Source organism: Haliotis rufescens, unplaced genomic scaffold (assembly GCF_023055435.1).
Source record: "Haliotis rufescens isolate VD_foot unplaced genomic scaffold, xgHalRufe1.0.p SCAF_35, whole genome shotgun sequence".
Taxonomy (NCBI): Eukaryota; Metazoa; Mollusca; class Gastropoda; order Lepetellida; family Haliotidae; genus Haliotis; species Haliotis rufescens.
This window is the reverse complement of record NW_025964057.1, coordinates 4,337,892-4,354,203: the sequence shown is the minus strand read 5'-3', so window position 1 is coordinate 4,354,203 and position 16,312 is coordinate 4,337,892. Positions and strand designations below refer to the sequence as shown.

The window sequence follows — 16,312 nt, the reverse complement described above, 5'->3', positions numbered from 1 at the left end:
CGTATTCTGTTTGCATGTTATCGTGATTTGAAACCTCTAATTATGTTCGTTTGTCAAGGTAGACTAATCTTTACCTTTACCATGGGCACCGATGTGTTGCTTCTTATTACCCTAAAATTTAGGCCTTTGATAGAGTCAGTGATCTTGTTCACTGTAGTCCCGCGACTCCTCCGGGGAGAATATAAATCACCGGTACCCATGTTTGTCCCACAAAAATCAGATGGCTGATTGTGCGATATCGTAAATCGTCGGAAAGTGGCTTGCTATACACATAGGGACTGCCTGTACACAGGTAGTCTTATATACATTGCTTAGAGTGGCGTAAATATCTTGCACCCAAACACACATGATAGATTAAACTCGATGCTTTAACATCAAGGTCGTACTGCATGCACGTGGTCTGAAGGTGGTGGTGCAAGCACGTGGTGTCAAGGTGGTACTCCATGCACGTGGTGTCACGTTGGTACTAGAAGCAAGTGGTCTGAATGTGGTACTCCATGCACATATTGTCAAGCTGGCACTGCATGGACGTGGTATAAAGGTGGTACTGCATGCACATATTGTCAAGCTGGCACTGCATGAACGTGGTATGAAGGTGGTACTGCATGCACGTTATGTCTTGGTGGTGCTGCAGGCACGTGATCTGAATGTGATACTGCGTGCATACGTGCTCCTGCATGAACATGGTGTCAAGGTGGTACTGCGTGCATGTGATTCGAAGGTGCAACTGCATGCACGTGGTCTGAATGTGGCACTGCATGTACATGGTGTCAAGGTGGTACTGCATGCACGTGGTGTCAAGGTGGTACTGCATCCACGTGGTGTAAAGGTGTACTGCATGCACGTGGTGTCAAGGTGGTACTGCATGCACGTGGTCCCGAATGTGATACTGCATGCACATATTGTCAAGCTGGCACTGCATGCACGTGGTCTGAAGGTGGCACTGCATGTGCATGGTGTCAATGTGGTACTGCATCCACGTGGTGTCTAGGTGGTACTGCATGCACGTGGTCTGAAGGTGTCACTGCATGTGCATGGTGTCAATGTGGTACTGCATCCACGTTGTGTCTAGGTGGTACTGCATGCACGTGATGTAAAGGTGGTACTGCATGTACGTGGTGACAAGGTGGTACTACATGCACGTGGTGTAAATGGGTACTACATCCACGTGGTGACAAGGTGGTACTACATGTACGTGGTGTCAATGTAACACTGCATCCATGATGTGTCAAGGTGGTACTGCATGCACGTAGTGTCAATGTGGTACTGCATGCACGTGGTGTAAAGGAGTACTACATGCACGTGGTGACAAGGTGGTACTACATGCACGTGGTGTCGATGTTGAACTGCATGCACGAGGTGTCAAGGTGGTACTGCATGCACGTGGTGTAAAGTGGTACTACATGCACGTGGTGACAAGGTGTTACTACATGCACGTGGTGTCAAGGTGGTACTGCATTTACGTGGTGACAAGGTGGTGCTGTTTGCACGTGGTGTCAAGGTGGTACTACATGCACGTTGTGACAAGGTAGTACTGCATGCACGCGGTGACAAGGTGGTACTACATGCACGTGGTGACAAGTTAGTTCTGCATGCACGTGGTGTAAAGGGGGTACTACATGCACATGATGACAAGGTGGTACTGCATGCACGCGGTGACAAGGTGGTACTACATGCACGTGGTGACAAGCTAGTTCTGCATGCACGTGGTTTCAAGGTGGTACTGCATTTACGTGGTCTGAAGGTGGTGCTGTATGCACGTGGTGTCAAGGTGGTATTGCATGCACGAGGTGACAAGGTGGTACTGCATGCACGTGGTGACAAGGTAGTACTACATGCACGTGGTGTCAAGGTGGTACTGCATTTACGTGGTCTGAAGGTGGTGCTGTATGCACGTGGTGTCAAGGTGGTACTGCGTGCATGTGATGTAAAAGTGGTACTACATGCACGTGGTGCCCAGGTGGTACTGCATGCACGTGATGTCAAGGTGGAACTGCATGCATGTGATGTTAAAGTGGTACTACATGCACGTGATGTCCAGGTGGTACTGCATGCACGTGATGTCAAGGTGGTACTGCATGCACGTGGTGTCCAGGTGGTACTGGTGCACTTGGTGACAAGGTAGTACTACATGCACGTGGTGACAAGGCGGTACTACATGCACGTGGTGACAAGGCGGTAATACATACACGTGGTGACAAGGCGGTACTACATGCACGTGGTGACAAGGCGGTAATACATACACGTGGTGACAAGACGGTACTCAATGCACGTGGTGTCAAGGCGGTACTACATGCACATGGTGACAAGGTGGTACTGCATGCACGTGGTGTCAAGGTGGTACTGCATGCACGTGGTGTCAAGGTGGTACTACATGCACGTGGTGTCAAGGTGGTACTACATGCACATGGTGTCAATGTGGTACTGCATGCACGTGGTGTAAAGGGGTACTACATGCAAGTGGTGACAAGACGGTACTACATGCACGTGGTGTCAATGTGGTACTGCATGCACGTGATGTAAAGGGGTACTACATGCACGTGGTGACAAGGTGGTACTACATGCACGTGGTGTCAATGTGGTACTGCATGCACGAGGTGTCAAGGTGGTACTGCATGCACGTGGTGTAAAGGTAGTACTGCATGCACGTGGTGTCAATGTGGTACTGCATGCACGAGGTGTCAAGGTGGTACTGCATGCACGTGGTGTAAAGGTAGTACTGCATGCACGTGGTTTACAAGGTGGTACTACATGCACGTGGTGTAAAGGGGTGCTACATGCACGTGGTGACAAGGTGTTACTACATGCACGTGGTGTAAAGTGGTACTACACGCATGTGGTGACAAGGTGTTACTACATGCACGTTTTGTAAAGGGGGTACTACATGCACATGTTGACAAGGTAGTACTACAAGCACGTGGTGTCAAGGTGGTACTGCATTTACGTGGTCTGAAGGTGGTGCTGTATGCACGTGGTGTAAAAGTGGTACTACATGCACGCGGTGTCCAGGTGGTACTGCATGCACGTGATGTCAAGGTGGTACTGCATGCACGTGGTGTCCATGTGGTACTGCATGCACGTGATGTCAAGGTGGTACTGCATGCACGTGGTTTCAAGGTGGTACTGCATGCACGTGGTGTCAATGTGGTACTGCATGCACGTGATGTCAAGGTGGTACTGCATGCACGTGGTGTCAATGTGGAACTGCATGCACGTGGTGTCAAGGTGGTACTGCATGTACGTGGTGTCAAGATGGTACTGCATTTACGTGAAATCAAGGTGGTTTGTTTGTTTGTTTGTTTTTGTTTGTGATTTAACGCCGCACTCTGGACCAGATAATACTGTGATTAATATCATGAGAACAGACCTACGTTGGGAATCCGATCCCGTTAGTCGCCGTTAGTCGCCTCTTACGACAAGCGTTAGTTGACCTATTCTAACCCGGATCTTCACGGTTCAAATCAGGATGGCATCGACCAGGAAGATTTTTTTCCGATTAATCCGACACCTTGACATGACGTGAAATTACAAGATTCCGTATGTGTAGATTTGTTGGGTTTTTGTTGTTGTTGTTATGTTGTTGTTTTTGTTTATTTTGTGTTGTTTTGTGTGTGTTTGTGTGTTTGTGTGTTTCGTGTGTTTCGTGTTTTTCGTGTAAATGCTATTTAAATATACTGGTACATAAGAAATGACACTTTCACTGTTCCGTGTATTGTTATTCCTTTCTTGAAATAAGTGGAAAGTCGGTAGTTTTTGGAGGTGTCCAAGTCTCTAACTTGACACGAAAGATCTGTTTTTATTGAAAGCAATTCCTAAATATGTATAAGAATCTGTTATTTCGATTATTTTATTTCCAAATCAAAAGTCAAGTTTACTTTTCCTGAAGGTGCCAGAACCAAAGATTACTATCAGTCACTGAAGAGGGAGGTCAGGGTGACCCTCAGAAATATTTACTGTTTTTTTTTCAAAATATAAGAAAGACTTTTCAACATCACGTTCAGTAAGTGCCGAACAAGTCTAACCTGTTTGAAAGATTCAACGATCCATCACCCAAGCCAAAACATCAGTATTTTCTTCAATCAAAGCCAAAGCCTCAACATCCAATTCTTTTCCTCAACCAGGTAGGTTATCAAACTCGTTAGAAATACACACATTGTAAGAAAAACGGTGTCTGACGGATGCTTGTGTTGTAATCTATATACTCTCAAAGGGCGAGAAATAAAAGTCACTATTATTGTTACTGTAACATACGGATGTAAGAAATGTCCATGTTTCATTTGCAGTCAGCCCATCCCTAATGTGAAAAGTCTGCAGGGATGTGAAATCTCCGTGGAAACGCGGAACATCGCGGTCTCACCTTGTATATGCACCCGGAACAAGTGTATATATGGTGCAATGTATGCATTACCAGCTAACGAGGAAGCACACTTTCAGTAACGATAACCACGGCGATAACCCCGAACAGTTGTACAGGTGGGAACAACATGTTGATATATGTTGGGGTTCTTGTGTGTCACGACCGGGTTGGCAGCATCCTGTTTGCAATGTGTGAAAGTACATTATGATGATGGTGTCGTACATATTGATTTATATCAAACATATTCCAGTCCATCCCTATAAAACAGCACACAGAGTGAACCGAGACAGTGCCGAACTCTGGAACAAGTCGCCATGGCTGCCTGTTTGCGCGTGCTGACAACCCTCGTCCTCCTTTTGGCGCTTTCAACCTCAACCAGCGGCTGGTTCTTCAGGAGAATCAAACTACACGATACCAAGAAGTAAGTTCACTTAGTTACCAATGGTGCTCCAGGAAAGCTGGTGTAATATCTATCGACAAATATATATTAATTGTTGTCCTACATGTTTCAGTTATATTTCCCTTAAGACAGGAGCTGCAGGAGAACAAGTTATGTGTTGTCATTATTGCATGAATTCCTTCACATGTGTTGTTGTACACTAGTAAATCTCACCTCCTTAAGCTTATATACAGTATGCCGGGTTTAATATCTATATACATCTATATAGGGTGGCTTTCTTTACATCCAGAGGTTCGAAATGTGCCGGATTTAGGCGTTTCTTCATGAGGGATTTAAACCATAGTAGCCCCCAATATTTAATATGTATGAAACTACAGAAAATAATTATTTCTAAAAACTTCATTTGGGTTACTAAATTTCTCCAGAAAATACAAAACTGCCTTTTCGTCACGGATACTTTGGTGTTTTTTTGTAAGGAACTCTTGACAACAGCATTATAATATTCCATAAGAAAACTGCATATCAAAAAGTAGTGTTCCCAATGCGTTCATTACTCTCATGGAGGCACGGGTGTCTAGGGCGCCGCCATTCGCTGTGCGTCCCTTAGGCACGCCAGAAACCTATGACATTTTGGAACTTTTAAGTTATTTCCGAGTGGCCTTATTTCTTTTTAAGAGAACAGTACACATGAATTATATGATACAGTACACATGATAGGAAGAATATGAACGAAAACACGTTGACATATCTTGAAACTGGAAGCTCTCACGAGTTAAAACACCAGCTGAATCCCCACCATGTGTCCCGGGAAATGTAGACACTAGTGTTAACCCTGCAATAATTCTGCACAAACACGTTTAACGTAGACTACAGATCAGCACTAATCTGGCCGTAGGAAATGATGACCTGGAGGGTTTCCAAAAATGGGTCAGTTTTTAAAAATAAGTGCATAAAAATATTATACACCTTTTTATCAGTACATTCTAATATAACAAAAATTATATGTACGCATTTCTTCACTGCAACAATTCTTTGACCAAACTCACAATTCCAACACGGCATACTTGTCTGTGTCTACATCTCGCCTAGAGCGGTATTTCAGCGCACAGCGTCCAATTGGCATCCTTTGCTTATCGTGTGTTAATGTTGCGAATGAAATGACGCCCTACACCAAGTAGAAATCTCAATTAAGCGCGTACTAACGTATATGTATTTCATTGTTCCAAGTCTGCTTCCCCGTGTCTCTCCAGACAGTTTCCCAGTCTCTCGTCAGACTCAGTTGACGGCCTGTAAACCTCCAGTGACCCCATCCCCGTGTCTCTCCAGACAGTTTCCCAGTCTCTCGTCAGACTCAGTTGACGGCCTGTAAACCTCCAGTGACCCCATCCCCGTGTCACTCCAGACAGTTTCCCGGTCTCTCGTCAGACTCAGTTGACGGCCTGTAAACCTCCAGTGACCCCATCCCCGTGTCACTCCAGACAGTTTCCCAGTCTCTCGTCAGACTCAGTTGACGGCCTGTAAACCTCCAGTGACCCCATCCCCGTGTTACTCCAGACAGTTTCCCGGTCTCTCGTCAGACTCAGTTGACGGCCTGTAAACCTCCAGTGACCCCATCCCCGTGTCACTCCAGACAGTTTCCCGGTCTCTCGTCAGACTCAGTTGACGGCCTGTAAACCTCCAGTGACCCCATCCCCGTGTTACTCCAGACAGTTTCCCAGTCTCTCGTCAGACTCAGTTGGCGGCCTGTAAACCTCCAGTGACCCCATCCCCGTGTTACTCCAGACAGTTTCCCAGTCTCTCGTCAGACTCAGTTGACGTCCTGTAAACCTTCAGTGACCCCATCCCCGTGTTACTCCAGACAGTTTCCCAGTCTCTCGTCAGACTCAGTTGACGGCCTGTAAACCTCCAGTGACCCCATCCCCGTGTTACTCCAGACAGTTTCCCAGTCTCTCGTCAGACTCAGTTGACGGCCTGTAAACCTCCAGTGACCCCATCCCCGTGTTACTCCAGACAGTTTCCCAGTCTCTCGTCAGACTCAGTTGGCGGCCTGTAAACCTCCAGTGACCCCATCCCCGTGTTACTCCAGACAGTTTCCCAGTCTCTCGTCAGACTCAGTTGACGTCCTGTAAACCTTCAGTGACCCCATCCCCGTGTTACTCCAGACAGTTTCCCAGTCTCTCGTCAGACTCAGTTGACGGCCTGTAAACCTCCAGTGACCCCATCCCCGTGTTACTCCAGACAGTTTCCCAGTCTCTCGTCAGACTCAGTTGGCGGCCTGTAAACCTCCAGTGACCCCATCCCCGTGTTACTCCAGACAGTTTCCCAGTCTCTCGTCAGACTCAGTTGACGGCCTGTAAACCTCCAGTGACCCCATCCCCGTGTTACTCCAGACAGTTTCCCGGTCTCTCGTCAGACTCAGTTGACGGCCTGTAAACCTCCAGTGACCCCATCCCCGTGTCACTCCAGACAGTTTCCCGGTCTCTCGTCAGACTCAGTTGACGGCCTGTAAACCTCCAGTGACCCCATCCCCGTGTTACTCAAGACAGTTTCCCAGTCTCTCGTCAGACTCAGTTGGCGGCCTGTAAACCTCCAGTGACCCCATCCCCGTGTTACTCCAGACAGTTTCCCAGTCTCTCGTCAGACTCAGTTGACGTCCTGTAAACCTTCAGTGACCCCATCCCCGTGTTACTCCAGACAGTTTCCCAGTCTCTCGTCAGACTCAGTTGACGGCCTGTAAACCTCCAGTGACCCCATCCCCGTGTTACTCCAGACAGTTTCCCGGTCTCTCGTCAGACTCAGTTGACGGCCTGTAAACCTCCAGTGACCTCATCCCACTGTCCTTTCATCTCATAAAATCCCAACTTGTGTAAAGTTAAGTGTGGAGGACATTTACAATTTGACGCATCCGGTGACAAAAATTTCCGATGCAATTTTCTATTTTATCTTGTACCATGTGTTCGGGTGTTTTTCAGGTGAACAATTGACTTGCCTTTGCATGTGCTTGTGACGGGTGTCCCTTGTGGTGTAGGATTCGCGAACACCTGGTACCATCGCTATTTGATAATGATTCATGATATAGTCGGAATCGTACAACGGACTTTTTGTAGAGGTTTTTGTCGCTTTTATTCGGGCTTAACGATACTAGCTTCAAACTGGCGATTTCTATTCCAGACTTGGCTTTGAAAAATATTTCCCATTGATGCGAGAGATAGACGATGATTTGACGGTCGTACAGCTTGTAACTATCGTTCGGAATAACTCGTGTTAACCTTTTCGAGGTTGGATGATTAGAAACACATTCCCACTGTCATTTTTGCGATTTCTAATCGACTCTCCGATTGGCCGTTTGAAACATTCGTTCTCATGTGACCTGTAACTGGATGTCCTAAGATCTTTGTGTAGTGGTAGCGAGCACCAAGATCTGATTGTAATGTGATGGAAGAAAATGACACTCCCACGAGACACTCTCACTGAGAGTTGCATCTGACCTTGCAGTGCCCGTACTTTACAGGTTCTATGTGTTTCGCTGTTTCATTGGTTACATTGTTTCTGTTGGTTCTTTGTTTCTGTTGTTACATTCTTCAAGTTGATTCGTTGTTTCTGTTGGTTCGATGTTTCTGTTGAATCGTTGTTTCTGTTGTTGCACTTTTTCTGTTGATTCGTTGTTTCTGTTGTTACATTGTTTCTGGCGATTTGTTGTTTCTGTTGTTACATTGTTTCTGTTGTTAGATTGTTTCTGTTGTTACATTGTCTCTGTTGGTTCGTTTTTTCTATTCATTCATTGTTTTCGTTGTTGCATTTTTTTTCTCTTGGTTCGTTGTTTCTGTTAAATCGTTGTTTCTGTTTTACATTGTTTCTTTTGATTGGTTGTTTCTGTTTTTAGATTGTTTCTGTTGGTTCGTTGTTTCTGTTGTTACATAGTTTCTGTTGATGCCTTGTTTCTGTTGTTACATTTTTTCTGTTGATTCGGTGTTTCTGTTGTTACATAGTTTCTGTTGATTCGTTGTTTCTTTTGTTACATAGTTTCTGTTGATGCGTTGTTTCTGTTTTACATTGTTTCTGTTGATTCGCTGTTTCTGTTTTTAGATTGTTTCTGTTGATGCGTTGTTTCTGTTGTTACATAGTTTCTGTTGGTTCGTTGTTTCTGTTGTTTCTGTTGATGCGTTGTTTCTGTTGTTACATTGTTTCTGTTGATTTGGTGTTTCTGTTGTTACATAGTTTCTGTTGATGCGTTGTTTCTGTGGTTACATAGTTTCTGTTGATGCGTTGTTTCTGTTTTACATTGTTTCTGTTGATTCGTTGTTTCTGTTGTTACATAGTTTCTATTGATTCGCTGTTTCTGTTGTTACATAGTATCTGTTGATGCGTTGTTTCTGTTTTACATTGTTTCTGTTGATTCGCTGTTTCTGTTTTTAGATTGTTTCTGTTGGTTCGTTGTTTCTGTTGTTTCTGTTGATGAGTTGTTTCTGTTGTTACATTGTTTCTGTTGATGCGTTGTTTCTGTTGTTACATAGTTTCTGTTGATGCGTTGTTTCTGTTGTTACATAGTTTCTGTTGAATCGTTGTTTCTGTTTTACATTGTTTCTTTTGATTCGTTGTTTCTGTTGTTTCTATTGATTCGGTGTTTCTGTGGTTACATAGTTTCTGTTGATGCGTTGTTTCTGTTTTACATTGTTTCTGTTGATTCGTTGTTTCTGTTGTTACATAGTTTCTTTTGATTCGCTGTTTCTGTTGTTACATAGTTTCTGTTGATGCGTTGTTTCTGTTGTTACATAGTTTCTGTTGAATCGTTGTTTCTGTTTTACATTGTTTCTGTTGAATCGTTGTTTCTGTTGTTACATTGTTTCTATTGATTCGTTGTTTCTGTTCTTGCACTGTTTCTGTCGAGTTGTTGTTTCTGTGGTTACAAAGTTTCTGTTGGTACGTGGTTTCTGTTGATTCGTTGTTTCTGTTGTTACAAAGTTTCTGTTGTTACAAAGTTTCTGTTGGTACGTTGTTTCTGTTGTTACCTTGTTTCTATTGATTCGGTGTTTTTGTTGTTACATAGTTTCTGTTGTTGCACTTGTTCTGTGTTGTATCCTTTCTGTTGATTTGTTGTTTATGTTGTTACATTGTTTCTGTTGATTTGTTGTTTCTGTTGTTACACTGTTTCTGTCGATTTGTTGCTTCTGTTGTGACATTGTCTCTGTTGGTACGTGGTTTCTGTTGATTCGTTGTTTCTGTTGTTACAAAGTTTCTGTTGGTACGTTGTTTCTGTTGTTACATTGTTTCTTTTCATTCGTTGTTTCTGTTGTTATATTGTTTCTTTTGATTCGTTGTTTCTGTTTTTAGATTGTTTCTGTTGGTTCGTTGTTTCTGTTGTTTCTGTTGATTCGTTGTTTCTGTTGTTACATTGTTTCTGTTGGTTCGTTGTTTCTGTTGTTTCTGTTGATGCGTTGTTTCTGTTGTTACATAGTTTCTGTTGAATCGTTGTTTCTGTTTGACATTGTTTCTGTTAATTCGTTGTTTCTGTTATTACATAGTTTCTGTTGAATCGTTGTTTCTGTTTTAAAATGTTACTGTTGATTTGGTGTTTCTGTTGTTTCATAGTTTCTGTTGAATCGTTGTTTCAGTTTTACATTGTTTCTGTTGAATCGTTGTTTCTGTTGTTATATTGTTTCTATTGATTCGTTGTTTCTGTTCTTGCACTGTTTCTGTGGAGTTGTTGTTTCTGTTGTTACATTGTTTCTGTTGTTACAAAGTTTCTGTTGGTACGTGGTTTCTGTTGATTCGTTGTTTCTGTTGTTACAAAGTTTCTGTTGTTACAAAGTTTCTGTTGGTACGTTGTTTCTGTTGTTAGATTGTTTCTTTTGATTCGTTGTTTCTGTTGTTACATAGTTTCTGTTGATTCGTTGTTTCTGTTGTTACATAGTTTCTGTTGTTGCGTTGTTTCTGTTGTTACATAGTTTCTGTTGATTCGTTGTTTCTGTTGTTACATAGTTTCTGTTGATGCGTTGTTTCTGTTGTTACATAGTTTCTGTTGAATCGTTGTTTCTGTTGATTCGTTGTTTCTGTTATTACATAGTTTCTGTTGAATCGTTGTTTCTGTTTTACAAAGTTTCTGTTGATGCGTTGTTTCTGTTGTTACATAGTTTCTGTTGAATCGTTGTTTCTGTTGAATCGTTGTTTCTGTTTTACATTGTTTCTGTTGAATCGTTGTTTCTGTTGTGACATTGTTTCTATTGATTCGTTGTTTCTGTGCTTGCACTGTTTCTGTCGAGTTGTTGTTTCTGTTGTTACAAAGTTTCTGTTGGTACGTGGTTTCTGTTGATTCGTTGTTTCTGTTGTTACAAAGTTTCTGTTGGTACGTTGTATCTGTTGTTACATTGTTTCCTTTGATTCGTTGTTTCTGTTGTTACATTGTTTCTTTTGATTTGTTGTTTCTGTTTTTAGATTGTTTCTGTTGGTTCTTTGTTTCTGTTGTTTCTGTTGATGCGTTGTTTCTGTTGTTACATTGTTACTGTTGATTCGTTGTTTCTGTTGTTACATTGTTTCTGTTGGTTCGTTGTTTCTGTTGTTGCACTTGTTCTGTGTTGTATCCTTTCTGTTGATTCGTTGTTTCTGATTGTTCGGTGTTTCTGTTGATTTGTTGTTTCTGATGTTACACTGTTTCTGTCGATTTGTTGCTTCTGTTGTTACATTGTCTCTGTTGGTGCATTCTTTCTATTCATTCATTGTTTCTGTTGTTGCATTTTTTCTGTTGATTCGTTGTTTCTGTTGTTGTATTCTTTCTGTTGATTCGTTGTTTCTGTTCTTACATTGTTTCTGTTGATTCGTTGTTTCTCTTGTTACATTATTTCTGTTGCGTCATTGTTTCTGTTGTTATATTGACACTCTGGGTTCGTTGTTTCTGTTGAATCGTTGTTCATGTTGTTAGATTGTTTCTCTTGGTTCTTTGTTTCTGTTGTTAGATTGTTTCTGATTGTTCGGTGTTTCTGTTGATTTGTTGTTTCTGTTATTACACTGTTTCCGTTGATTTGTTGCTTCTGTTGTTACATGGTCTCTGTTGGTTCGTTGTTTCTATTCATTCATTGTTTCTGTTGTTGCATTTTTTCTGTTGACTCGTTGTTTCTGTTGTTAGATTGTTTCTGTTGTTGAATTTTTTCTGTTGACACGTTCTTTCTGTTGTTAGATTGTTTCTGTTGTTACATTGTTTCTGTTTATTCGTTGTTTCTGTTGGTTCTGTTGATTTGTTGTTTCGGCTAATTCGTTGTTTCTGTTGTTGCGTTGGTTCTGTTGCTTCTGTTGTTGTATTCTTTCTGTTGATTCGCTGTTTCTTTTAATTCATTGTTCCTGTTGTTTTGTTGTTTCTGTTGCATTTTTTCTGTTGATTCGTTGTTTCTGTAGTTGTATTCATTCTTCGTTGTTGATGTTGTTAGATTGTTTCTCTTGATTCGTTGTTTCTGTTGTTACATTGTTTTTCTTGGTTTGTTGTTTTTGTTGTTGCATTGTTTCATTGTTTCTGTTTCGTTGTTTCATTGTTTCTGTTTCGTTGTTTCAGTTGTTTCTGCAAGGCTGTCAACAACCACAACTACGGACAAGTCTTGAAAGACTTTGGCTCCATCCAACACAGCCGGTGTTTTGTCCACTGTTCGTGCAGCTCCAAGGCACTCATCACATGTGGTACGGAGTGTGACCGGAAGGTCAAGGAGTGGGCGTGTGACCACGGGTGTGGTGGACTTTCGGCCGGTACAAAGGTCCGGGCATCCTACAAAGCCAGCGTGTGTAACACCGGAATTGCGGCAGACGTTTACGTTTGTGGCCAACAAAACAACTGTCATCGTGGCTAGGTGTCCCCAGCTCCAGTGTCTCTGACCGATGCTGATGTGGAACCGGAAGACCTGAAAAATAAAAGCAGTTAAATTGCAAATATCTTTTACTCATTTTTCAACAGTAGATCTGCTTACAATATGTGACCCGTGAAGATCCGGGGTAGAATAGGTCTTCAGCAACCCATACTTGCCGTAAAAGGCAACTATGCTTGACCAGAGAAGCGACTAACGGGGTCGGGTGGTCAGGTTCGCTGACTTGGTTGATGCGTGTCATCGTATCCGAATTGGGTGGATCGATGCTCATGATGTCAATCACTTGATTATCTGGTCCAGACTCGATTATTTACAGATCACCGTCATACAGCTAGAATATTGCTGAGGGGCGGCGTTAAACAACAAACAAAAACCAACCCGGACTCCCCACAACCATGTTCAGTTCCCCACGTTGCCACATCTGTCGCCAATTATTGGTCGTAAAACTGACTCACGCGAGATTCACACGAGATTCACACGAGACACGTTTGACACATAGAGGGCAAACCTAACTTCAATGTCAACTAGTGACCTTCACCTTGGATCACGAATGGTACTACTTGTGTGATGGAACATATTCTCTGGTTCCGTCTTCGTGACAGCTACTTATAAGAAACCCTTGTAGACATGGCGATTGTAGTGTAACATATATACATCTCATCTGACTGTGTTAGAGGTCTGCCATTCCCTCACAGTATTATCAGTGACAGAACTTGTATAATTCTCAGGAAACCTCTACCTCTATTACATCATTAGGGCAAGCCTGTATTTTGGCTGATATCACACACAAAACTAAACTTTCAAATTTTCAACAGAAGTCCTCTTCACTCTCAACTCTACATTATTAGTCGCATCCCTAATAGCACTTTAGACTACTACTTCCATGTGCAAAGGCGGGAAAACCGTCACTTCTTACTTGTATGTTCTCCCTTTAGTCCATGAGCCAGACCCCTGAAATTAATGTTTGTCTACCAAATAGAGGGACAAATTACCATTGTGGTTTTCAGATAGCCTGATGTCCATGCCACATGAAATCACGTGATGGACATCCCCTTGTCCAGCTAAATGTCATTTTGGCCGCCATTTTCAAGATGGCCGCCATTTTTAACAATTTGCTCCAAATTTCAGAAATAAGCATGAAAAACAGGGTTTACAATTCCTAGACAACTTTTTTTTAAATGAAATGTGTCAGGCAAAAATCTATTGGTTTTTTATATTTTTCATTATTCAAAGATATTACGAAATTTTAACTTCAATGTTATGACTTTACATAGCCTTAAAATTTTGTGATTGATCACAGTTGTTTGTTGCATTTGTAATAATTAGTGATCACAGAAATAACATTGTTTTCTTGCATTGAAAAGCTTGTTTTCCTTGCTCAAAATTTACACACAAATTTCTGAGTGCTGACCCAATGTGTGATGAAATCTCTGCATTTCATTTAATACAAAACAAAATTAAATTTTGCAGATATAACCATAATTAAAATAAACATTATCTGTATAAAACCCTGCAAGAATAAAAAAAAACAATATTTTGTTTCATATGAAGTTTAATTACTCAGAAATTGTGCAACACAAAAAATAATTCCCCATTAACATCTGAAACTACTGTCTGTTGTCAGTTAACCGATAAATACAATGCAGGACATTGTTGCTACTGTTACTGTTGACAAAGTAATAACGCCAAAGCACATTCTTCTTCCATGGGTAATCAAAACTCTGACAGGTAATGTTGAGCTGATCAAAACTTTAAATCACTTGGGACACTCTTGTTCATACTCAACCTTGGAGGAGATTGACACTGCGCTGTGTATTGACAAGATGGAACACGTAGACATTGATGAAGTACCTCTTCCAGCAAGCATCCATCAGTCTGTTCCAACTGTACTTGCTTTTGACAACATTGACAGACAAGAGGAAGTACGAAGTGGACCAGGGACATCACATTGTGTCAATGGCATAACAGTTTAGCCAACTTCTCTGACATGTATGCAACCCAGATCAATAACCAATGTGGACAAAAAGAAAGCGGCAAACAATTGAGCCTTCTGATCAACTACTTCCTACCTACACTGTGGGGAAAAGGGAAGGTCCACCAAAAATTGTGCCAGCTGACCTTTCTACTGAATTTGAAGTCGCAAAAACAGGTACACACCAGCAAAACTTACTCTGGAGTCTTGTCAGAATGCATGATCCAACAAATCAGACAATAAGTTCTTGGACAAGATATAACATAGTGACAAGAGATGACATGGAGGTATTCGCTGATACAGTTGGTTACTTGCCCACAATTTACACACTTGTAGCTGCTTCAACTCTAGCACTTATGTTGTCACACTATTTCTTGTCCGTTTCAGTTTAAGTAGTCAATTTTACTACTATATATTCTACGAGAAGTAGCTATTGGTTATATCTTGGGGACACATTTCACATGAGTATCAGTAGGTGTTTGGTGTGTTGTGATTTCTATAATGGTGTCTTCTGCTCCACCTTCCGCGTGTCAGAAGTGCGGCCGCTCTATGATCTCAGGGGACCCACACACTTCATGCTGGAAGTGCAGAGATATCAATTGCACTGAAGATCATCCAGGGAGGCCTTCTCCACAATATTAATGACTGATAACATCAATCAGGCCAGGAGAAAGAAAGCGGCAAAAAGGAAAGTGGACGCAATTATGTTGATTGACACGTCGTCAGCTACTCAAGACATCCCGACACTCCCTACGTCCCCCAAGACATCCCGACGCTCCCTACGTCCCCCAAGACGCCCTGACCCTCCCTACGTCCCCCAACACTTCCCGACACTCCCTACGTCCCCCAAGACATCCCGACACTCCCTACGTCCCCCAAGACATCCCGACGCTCCCTACGTCCCCAAAGACAGCCCGACACTCCCTACGTCCCCCAAGACATCCCGACACTCCCTACGTCCCCCAAGACGTCCCGACGCTCCCTACGTCCCCCAAGACATCCCGACACTCCCTACGTCCCCAAAGACAGCCCGACACTCCCTACGTCCCCCAAGACATCCCGACACTCCCTACGTCCCCCAAGACGTCCCGACACTCCCTACGTCCCCCAAGACATCCAGACACTCCCTACGTCCCCCAAGACATCCCGACCCTCCCTACGTCCCCCAAGACATCCCGACGCTCCCTACGTCCCCTAAGACATCCTGACACACTGATTTGGGACAACCTATGTCTGCAGAACATTTGATTCCAAAGGCTGATTACCCTGTAGCCATGACATGTATGTCTCCATAACTGAATTGTCATTATTTATAAGACACTAATCCCCGTTGTTAATCCTCACCAACATTTCATTGTATTTTGACTGTCAGTCAGCCTGGACTACCATATCACTTCCCATTAATTACTGATATTTGTAGTATGGCATTTATTGCCTTAATTGATCATCCCCTGAACTGTGTCGGTTCATCACACCCATAAGTCTCATGACCAGAGCAACGTCATTGTCTCTTCGTCTGTCCATTGTTGTCAATTACTATATATGTCTTACAATTACACTGTCAGTCAAACCCCACACCCCAACATATCGAACCACAGATCATTATACAACAACCCACACAACCTAGCACAAAACAACAAACCAAAACCACCAAAAAAAACCCTCCCCCAAACAAACCAAACACCCAATACTTTCACCAATAGACTCCATTTTAAAAAGGCTGACTGGCAAACATTTAC

The 16,312-nt window shown here is 42.7% G+C and overlaps 2 protein-coding genes across 2 annotated transcripts; both read left to right on the top strand.

The window, feature by feature from the left end:
- The first annotated feature begins 4,619 nt into the window (after window positions 1–4,619).
- LOC124125256 lies at window positions 4,620–12,666 on the top strand. Its single transcript, XM_046488525.2, has 2 exons — window positions 4,620–4,778; window positions 12,298–12,666. Exons 1-2 carry the CDS (start codon window positions 4,672–4,674, stop codon window positions 12,584–12,586), a joined length of 396 nt encoding a protein of 131 aa, XP_046344481.1. The 5' UTR covers window positions 4,620–4,671; the 3' UTR covers window positions 12,587–12,666.
- Window positions 12,667–15,214: 2,548 nt separating this feature from the next.
- LOC124125257 (IgA FC receptor-like) lies at window positions 15,215–15,781 on the top strand. The gene has a single exon (XM_046488526.1). It carries the CDS (start codon window positions 15,215–15,217, stop codon window positions 15,779–15,781), a length of 567 nt encoding a protein of 188 aa, XP_046344482.1.
- Window positions 15,782–16,312: the final 531 nt, after the last annotated feature.